The sequence below is a fragment of the Chaetura pelagica genome, unplaced genomic scaffold, assembly GCF_000747805.2.
Source record: "Chaetura pelagica isolate M959 unplaced genomic scaffold, ChaPel_1.0 scaffold143, whole genome shotgun sequence".
Taxonomy (NCBI): Eukaryota; Metazoa; Chordata; class Aves; order Apodiformes; family Apodidae; genus Chaetura; species Chaetura pelagica.
The window spans coordinates 1147234-1156736 of NW_009952701.1; the positions used below are offsets into that span (position 1 = coordinate 1147234).

The 9503-nt window shown below is 44.5% G+C and overlaps 1 protein-coding gene across 1 annotated transcript in view; it reads right to left on the reverse strand.

The window, feature by feature from the left end:
• Nucleotides 1-539: 539 nt before the first annotated feature.
• Nucleotides 540-9503, reverse strand: part of ACTR5 (ARP5 actin-related protein 5 homolog (yeast)) — a 9497-nt gene continuing 533 nt past the window's right edge. Inside the window, exons 2-9 of the mRNA XM_009994055.1 lie at nt 8447-8730; nt 6854-7023; nt 5821-6038; nt 5311-5493; nt 2904-3026; nt 2245-2384; nt 1251-1383; nt 540-830 (exon numbers count right to left, since the gene is read on the reverse strand). Of these exons, the coding sequence (XP_009992357.1) occupies nt 576-830; nt 1251-1383; nt 2245-2384; nt 2904-3026; nt 5311-5493; nt 5821-6038; nt 6854-7023; nt 8447-8730 (1506 nt within the window). The 3' untranslated portion in view covers nt 540-575. The remainder of the gene's footprint in view (nt 831-1250; nt 1384-2244; nt 2385-2903; nt 3027-5310; nt 5494-5820; nt 6039-6853; nt 7024-8446; nt 8731-9503) is intronic.

Sequence of the window (9503 nt, forward strand, 5' to 3'; positions counted from 1 at the left end):
CTGAAACCCCACTGCTGAACAAGCAGTGGTTTAGCAGACAGTGTGCAGCAGGAAAGAAATCAAATGAGATATGAGTATAGGAGGCCTCAGGAGGAAAGGCAGAGCTCAGCCCCTAGGGCCTCCAGCAGGACTGACAGCCCATGCCCAACCAGGGACAAGCCAGGGAGACACCTGCTGGGCTGACTCGACACAGGCCAGTTGCTGGATCTTGCAAGAAATGCAGTGTAAAACCAGTACCTGGAAATTTAACTTAAAGAAGCTGTAAAACGTATACTCTCAAAAATCCCTGAGGAAGTTGTCAAGCTGGTATTTTTCTCTGGAATGCACTTCTGACATGTCCCTCCTTGCTGACACACACTCCTGTGCTACAGCCATGCCAGCTGGGGATCACACCAGCTGCCAGCCTGGGGTGGCTCGTCCTCCTCCCTGGAGCAACTGGATAAGCTGCCTGGTGCTCTGGGCAGGCCGCAGGGCCAGGCTGTGACCTGCACTCCAGGACAGCTGGCACTGCCACCTGGTAACTCCTCTTTTCCCTGCACTGTCACCTCCCCTTGAGGCTGTGCCCAGGGGCAGTGCTATGCCTGCTCACAAGGATTGCCTGTGCTGGCTGTCACTCTGCTGGGTGCCAGTGCCTCTGCTGTCTTTGCGGCCTGCTTTGGGAGGCGAATGGGAACGTAGACATTTGAAGCACAGTGTTCCTTGAGGTATTCTCCTCCTTTTTCTTCATAGTCTTTCCTGGTTATCCAGCCTTCCTCACGGGTCATGTATTCCACTGCCCAATCCCTAGCCCCATACCAGGCATCTAAAACAGGACTGGAAGCAAGGTGAACCTGGATGGAAGGAAAACAGAAGCCTGTCAGTTCAACACGGGATAGAAAAAGCCCTTTTCACCCTGATCACAGTATTCGTAACACAAACCACACTTGAACACCTCCAGGGATGGGGCAGCCACAGCTTCTCTGGGCAACCTGGGCCAGTGTCTAACTAGCCTCACACTAAAGAATTTCCTCCTAATGTTTAACCTAAATGCCCCCTCTTTTAGTTTTGATCCATTACTTCTTGTCCTCTTAATACAAGCCCTTGAAAAAGTCCCTCTCCAGTTTTCCTGTAGGCCTCCTTCAGGTACTGGAAGAAAGATCAACTGTATCTTTGCTTAACATTCATCTTCTCAGGTCAAAAAAGCTGGTTGCAGTGTTTTCTGACCAGAGATTAAGAGGCTGTTCATGCACACATCATGACAATACATGTACCTGAAAAGATGACTGGAATGGTCTCATTTCAAGGAGTTCCTTCTGGACTCTGGCTTTCAGCCCAGGGTACATGGTATTTCCACCAGTGAGGAAAACATTCTGGACAAGAATAGCTTGTTGCTCCTTTGGGTACCTACAAGGAACAAAAAACAACTTCAGTCTTTCCAAGCATATGTCTCCTATGAACTGAAGAGCTATGGGGAATACTGATGTCAGGTCTTCAGGATTCACTTGAGAAACTTTCTTCCTTTCCCTAGCGTGAGAACCTGTGCTCATTTGTATTCTGGAAATTCAAATGATGGCAGAAGAAAATCCATAAATCACTCTGTGCACTGTACCCCAAAAATCAACACCTCAGCAGAGCTGGAATTCTTACATTTCAGAAAATGCCATCTTGTATGTCCATACAGTTCAGGGGTGACTGTCTGCTAATACTAAGTCCTCTGGAAACAGACCCCTGGTTTTGGTCTCCCAAACCTGGAGATTATCAGTTCATTGTTTCAGGGGATGGATATTTACAAGGGTTTGTTGTTTCTCTCTGTAAGTTGGATCAGGGGGTCTCCAAAGTGGGCTGCATGCAAGACAACCCACTGGGGTGCAGGAAGAACATCTCTTTTGTACCATTAATAAATAATACAGTTTATTTCACCTTTGTCTCATCCTTTTCATTTTCTATTTTTGTGTACATTTTTAAATGGACATAATCTACTAGTTCAGTAGTACCTGTTTGTCATTTATAAACATACATATATTGGAAATGTGTGCTCCACATTTTTTTACTGAAGTGGTAATTTATCAAAAAACTGGAGACCACTGACTTCAGACAGGCAGAGTTATACATGGCTTTCAGAATAGGAAGGTATGTATAACCTGCAATGTTCAACTCCATCTAAAATAACTATTCAAACATATTTTCTCAAACTATTGTCAAGTAATCAGTATTGAAAAAGACTCATTTGTTTGAAGTAAATGCCAAGCAGCTTTGTAAACTCACCTCTCAAGGACATATTGCATAGTTTCTGCTATACCAGCCTGGTCTTCTCCTATCAGGGATGGCTGGAAGATAATCTCTGGAGCCCTGATTCTTTCAGTTCCAAGGAAAAGCTGGTGGTATTCTGCCAGGTTAAACACAGGCTTGAAAAAGATAAGATTGAAAAGTTGTAGGAAATCATGTCACGGAATAGTAATATTCTAGAATATTGCTTCCAAGCAATTCTGAACAAAACCAGATGGCAATGCTCTCACAGAAAGGCCCATCTTGTAAAAAGTTGGAAAAGGCCAAGAAAGCTGGACTTCTGTATTTTATTCTGTCTGGTCCCACTCAGCCCTAAGGCTCAACCTCACAAGTTGAAAGCTGTGTCCACGGGGATGTGACACTGGGCTATGGGTCACACACAGAAGTGCCTGAGCAGGACAGTGTCGCCCCTACTAGCACAGCACTGCTCCAACAGGCACTGCCTGCAGAGTGAACCAGGTGGGCATATCCATGTTCTAAGCCACCAGCTCAGATTGCAAGGACTTCTCCTCTCTTCATGTTCAGACAGTTTAAGCATCTCTTCTAAGAGCAGGAAAGCCATGTTTGCATTTGGAGAAACATTAGCAGACTAGCTGGACAGCAACCTCTGGCATGAGGTATAGATACAGAAATCAAACCTGCACTGCAGCAACAGGCTTCTCAACTTCAGGCTGTTCCTCAGCAAACAAAGGTTCAAACTCATTAATGCTCTCCACATCCTCCAGTGACTGTTCACTCCCTAATGGATCCAAATCAGGAGTCTGGAAACAGAGAAGGTATATTGAGGTAGTTAGCTCAGGTGTGCTAGCCACATCTATGGCTTCAATTCTGGTGACACACTTGTAAAATTCAATGCCTATTTCCTCAAATCTCAAGTCTTTAATGTGACTGAAACCAAATATGCAGTTCTCCAGCACTGAAGAAAAGAATCAAAACAGTGAACAACCCAGAAAACAGAAGTTAAGACAACCATTCACTCAAAGCATAAAAATCAAACACTTTCAATACATTTCTTGCCATGCCAGCTCAGCAAGTCAAGGCCTTAGTCAACAGGCTGACTGCCAGGATCCTAACCAGCCCTGTCCTAAATACAACAGCATACTAAAACATATTAAAATAGCTTTTTAAACTGGTTAAAACTTGGTGCACTCCCAACACTTCTAACTGTTCTATAATTATCATTAAATTCCCTACCCTGCTTCTGTGGAACTGGAAAACAAATATTTGCTAGCTACAAAGCCACCACACAGTTTTGGACAGTTTCTGCCACCTCTCATTTGCACATGGGATATACCAAAAGCCTTTCTATTTTGCACAGTTGTGAAGGTGCTCCCAAAGCTCCTTCCTGATGAAAGGCACCATTCTAAATCCTAGAGTACTTCACTGTTGCAAGTAGAAGCAGTTGTTTAATTATACCTTTATTGCTGTTACAATGTTACCTTTGGCATTTTGTTGCTACAGATTTGCTTTTCTTATTTGACACTGGAAACATTTGTTGCAATGTCTACCAGGATGAGATGTTGCAAGGAGCTCACACAAAACATTTTAAGTACCTAGTTTACATCCACTTAAACCCAAGCAACTACTCCAGCTGAAGTTGAAGCAGTGTTTGTTGTTGTTACTGCAAACAAACCGTAGGCACCTTATCTTCAATACTCACGCTCTGTTAAATCCATTTCTTTTCATGTTTTTTAAAAAAAGTCCACTAACTAGCAACAGAAAGAAACACAGAACTCGGTGAAGACTTGGCACAGATCCTAGGACAACATAATCAGCTTTTAGACTCCTTCCCAGGGCCACAGAGACAAGGCCTGTCTTCACAAATGGATTTGGTGCTAATCCTAGGTGCTCTCACAAAGCACAGACCAAACAAAAAGGTTTTCAGATTCCTTCCAAGGTCTGGAGTTAGCGTGGGATCCAAGGGACATATTGGGACTTCAGCACAACCACTGGGCAAAATTAGAAGCTGAGTCTTGCAATTCTCTTTTTCTAGACCAATTTCTTTTGGCAGAAGGCAGCAAGGTTCTATCCCACAATGGTAAGCTCATCATCTACCTCAGTGTTGCTCAAACATTCTTGCACAAGCTTTACTGATAAGGAAAGGCAAAACATACACCCAGAAGGTATGAGCTCACCTTCTGGTTTTGGCCACATCTCAAGTTCCACATAAGACACAGGAATTCCTATATCTGGCACCTATGCTTCAATATTCTGTTTTTTTATTCCTCTACCTTTTCCCAAGCAAAGACTGATATAACTAAAAAGCTCTGTCTTATCTGACCTGAAAGGCAATTACAAATAAATGAACAAACAGCCTCAGACCATCTCTTAGAGGCAGCTGCCACGTGCCAGGCCTGTATTAGCCTGGCAAAGCAGACAAATGTGATCCCACCTTCAAGAGAACTCCAACAACCAAGTGTAGCAATTCACCCTTCATTGTTAAACAAACAAAACAGACCTGCTCATTTCACCAGCATTAATGAAACAGCAGAGTTACAGCTTGGTTTAAAGTATGAACAAAATCATTATGTTAGCTGTTGCATTTACAACCCCTAAGCAAGCCAGCCTTAAGTAAAGGGAGTGACTGGCACATGTTGCCAGGAGTAACTTACAAAGGGCAGCAGGGGAACCTTCTCTGACCCCCTGGGGCTAGCAGTGTCTTTTCTGTCCAACTTCTTAAAGATATGCAACGAATTTTTAAGGAACCTTACTGATTTCATGTAACTCTATGCTCCAACTTCTAACAAGAAGCCCAGAGATTATGCTTAGAACTATATGGAATCAAAGTATATATCTCAGAGCACAGTGTAGAACAGCACAAGGAGGGTTACTGATTTCAGGCATCCTCTATAAAACCAAACCTGTCACTTTCTGCATCTGCATACGAAAGCTAGGAGAGAGAAAAGCAGTTACCAAATTAGCAATGAGTTGCAGTGTGTTAATAGAAAAGCTGAGATCATCAATAACAGTCCAAAGGGGCACATTCAAGCATAAAAACGTAATTTTCTCAGAGATAAGAAGATTAACTTGGTGAAAACATTGTACCTCTGGCTTGCTGTCCACAACATCTACTTCAATACTGACTTCTGACTGTAGGATTTTCTGCTTTGTTTGTTCAACTGACAGACTCAACTTGTTGATGTAGGACTGAAGCTCTTCTGCAGAGTCCATGTTCAGCTCCACCAAAGCTTTATGGAACTGATCCATTTGACCATCTTCTAAAAGTTCCTACAGATGGATCAGAGTTAGCTGTGATGAACCATACAGGGTAATCACCTGTCAGCTGTGCACTTGCAGACACTTTGCCTTCATCACCAGATGTTACAGTGTGCACGCTTTGGCAGCATTCAAAGTGCTTCACAAAAGGAGTTCAGAGCCTGGAAGCATCTGCTACATCAATAACCTCTCCCATTTATCTTGCAAGTAACCTTAAAAAGCTCCTATCATGAAACACCCAGGACAGTCACAGCTTCTTTACATTGTTGCATGGCCTGACAAAGCTCTGAGAACTCTGCCCTCCTCCCAGAAGACCACAGAGAAGACTGCCTTGATTACCTGCACGTAGAGTAACCTGTCCAGCCTCTCTTGGTCAAGCTGTAGCTTCTCTTCTCGACGACGTGCATTGAGTTCCTGAAGTCGACGTAACTGCTGCTGCCTCCTCTCTTGCTTCTCCTCTGATGTCAGAGTGCTGCCCAGCAGCTTGTTGGAGAAAGGCAGCTGCATCTTGTGCATGTTGTTCTCATAGTACTCTGGGGACCGCCACTTCTGCAGCTCTGAAGGTTTTGGAAACAAAATATTTTGCCAGGCTGAAAGCAATGACTCTTACGCTGCACAGGCTCCACGCTAAGTTCAGACTTTGAAGGAGGAAAACAACAGTGGTCCAGCCTAGGGTTCTGTCATCACTTGGCAGCTGCACCCATGTTAAGCTACCCCCTCAGAGCACCACCTTCCAGCCACACCTCAATGCCCACGTATTTTGGTTCTCTGATCTCCAGCAGGCAGGAAATACAAAGTAGTAAGTAGTGGGAAGTGCCCACTAATCTCTCTTCCCAAGGTAAAGGAGAGTTCTCTCACATTTCTAAGGGCTCCTGCAGGCTCTGTCATAAGGGACACATTTAACAAAACACTTTTCTTGAGCCACTATTTAAGATTGCATTTACCATGGACATTTTAAAACTTCTTCACTTCACGAAAAAAAACAACAGCCATGAGAAGCACCCTCTGCAATTTTGTAAACCATGAAGCACATAAACATGGCCAGATCCAGAAACCATCCTAACCAATTTCATGTTGAGTAAAATAATATTTTGGGGTTTTTTTTCCTCTGAAATAATGCCAGTTTTCGGTCACCCGGAAATATGAACTAATACAGAATCCTTTTTTTTTTGTCATTTAATTTTGTTTCTATGTTAAATTCAAACCTGCTGTCAAGCCCTTCCCACAAGACAGACTACCAGAAAGGCAGCTATCAAGAAAGCAAAATAGCAATAGATTATTTCTACCAGAATCCCAGTCAACTTGAGAACACCAGAGGTCAAAACTCAGATTGGATTAAGACAATCGAGTGGTAAATTACAGCTGGTTTTACCTTCTATGTAGTCCTCTGCAACGTAGCTGTGCTCATGCAGGATTTCCTCCATGCGACTGAGTGTGATGGCAGCAAAATGGCCCGGGTACTTCAGCTGCAGGAGGCGCTGCAGATACACGGCTGCCTGGCACCCCCCGAGGTTGATCCGTTTGCAGTTCTTAGCATCCAACCTGAAAACGCAAAGAGATGCAGCTGAAATCCCCAAGTTCACCATAAAACAGACCTGCTTTCCCCAGTATTATTTCATTTCTGATGTGGTCAAGCCGAGAGGTAAATATTCACAGCTAAATATTTACCTCCTTCAGCAAGCAAACCAACACACTTGCTTTTCTCAGACAACAAACACAGTCACTGCTTTGTTCACTGCAGATACTTTCTGTTCTGCTTTAAATAAAACAAACATTAAACACTTTCGGCTACAACAAAGAAACATATTTTAAGAAGTGATGGCTAGTGGAGCTAAAAGTAGTTCCTTTAACCTTTGCAACATTTCACAGCTGGCCAGGAGTAACCCTGGTAAATCTGAAGCATCTACCAGATACAATAAAGCCATACCCTGCAGTAAGGATTAAAAAAAAACACCCCCAAATTAGAGCAATGTAGCAGCATAATCAGAATGACAAAAGCCTCAAGAACTGCAGAAATGTCACAGAGCACTTTCTTTGGTCCCAAAGCTGCTTTAAAACCTAATATATGTAGTTTTTTTAATGCCTGATCTTACTTAGGATATATATCCGCTTCTACTCTTGGATGTACTGATCCATGCATGAATGGAAGCTAAGATGACAATATGTACAAGGACAGCACTGCAGCTTTAATCCAACACAACTTAGCAAAAGTGGCAGTTTTAACTCACCAGTATAAACTAAGACCTGATAAGAGATTCCACTGTAGGAGCTGGAATATTGAATGCTGGAAGAACTGGTGTTTGCATGTTGAGGAGCTCAACATGAGCTGCATCAAAAGCAGCATGGCTAGAAGGTCAAGGGAACTGATTCCTCCCTTTACTCTGCTCTTGTGAGACCCCACCTGGAGCACTGTGTCCAATTCTGGAGCCCCCAACATAAAAGGACATGGAGAGAGTCCAGAGAAAGGCCACAAAGATGATCCAAGGGGTGGAGCAGCTCTGCTCTGGAGCCAGGCTGGGAGAGTTGGGGTGTTCAGCCTGGAGAAGAGAAGGCTCCAGGGAGACCTTAGAGCAGCTTCCAGTGCCCGAAGGGGCTGCAGGAAAGCTGGGGAGGGACTTGGGATAAGAGCAGGGAGTGAGAAGAGGGGATGGATGAAAACTGGAAGAGGTGAGATTCAGGTTAGACATAAGGAGGAAATTCTTCCCTGTGAGGGTGGTGAGAGCCTGGCCCAGGTTGCCCAGGGAAGCTGTGGCTGCCCCATCCCTGGCAGTGTTGAAGGGCAGGTTGGATGGGGCTTGGAGCAACCTGGGCTGGTGGGAGGTGTCCCTGCCCATGCAGGGGTGTTGGAACTGGATGATCTTTAAGGTCCCTTCCAACCCAAACCAGTCTACGATTCTATGCATCACTAAAAAGTCAAGGACTGACCAAGAGAGGCTGCAGCACATTTCACACACCAAGAACTCACCTGCCTTCTAAAACTGGCAAAATATGTGTACACTGATAACCTGAAGATATCACCAAACCACTGCAGGGCCAGTTCTGCCTTCTGTTGTGGTAAAAGCTGTACAAGCTGTCTACACCATAGGATACTTTTGGCACTTGGTAACATTCAAAGAGGAGCTCTGACATCATTTGTCTTGAGTACAGAGGATTGCACACTGCTTCTGTCAGAACTATTGGATGATCAACACAACCCTGAAGGAGACAAGAGAAAAGTAAATAGAGGTGTGAAGGGAAAATCCAGGGATACTGCTTTTGAACATCAGCAAGAACTCCTCCAAAACAGCAATGAGAAAAAACTTCAGTGCAGCCTCTTCATCACGTTAAGTTAAACTACATCTAGTGCTTAAGGGGCTAAAAAAAAAAGGAGCCTTGTCTAAAGCAGGTATTCTAATGTTAAGTCAGCCAAGGAATAAACTCCTAAGGATGGAGGAGAATGGCTTTTTAAAAGCTTAAACTATATATTAAAAAATTAAGTAACCAAAAATCTGTGCAACGAGGAGGTGAAGTGCAAGTGAAAACTGGGGGAAGATTGGTTCAGCACTTGTAAAGCTTTTAAACTGGGGGTGTTTGGTTCAGCACTTGTAAAGCTTTTAAACTGGGGGTGTTTGGTTCAGCACTTGTAAAGCTTTTAAACTGGGGGTGTTTGGTTCAGCACTTGTAAAGCTTTTACACTGGGGGTGTCCCCCAGGCAAAAGGCTTTAAGGCCTGAGGCACAATGCTCAGCTGGGCACACAAAACAAGCATTCAACAAGCACTAAACAAAACTAGCAACACCCTTCTCAAAAACCGACCCCGGACGCTGGTTCTGAGCCACAGCCTGAGGAAGGTGCTGCAGCCCAAGCCTCCCAAGCCTCCCACCCCGCAGGTGACTCCGGGGCTGAAAGGCAGGATGCAGGAATCAGAGCAGCGGGGCCCCGGGAGCACCGGCCCAGCAGGCCGCCTGAGTGAGGAGGGGACAGCACAAGGTCTCCGGACAAGCAGGGCGATGCCGGCCTCCCACAACCCTCCCCCAGCCCTCC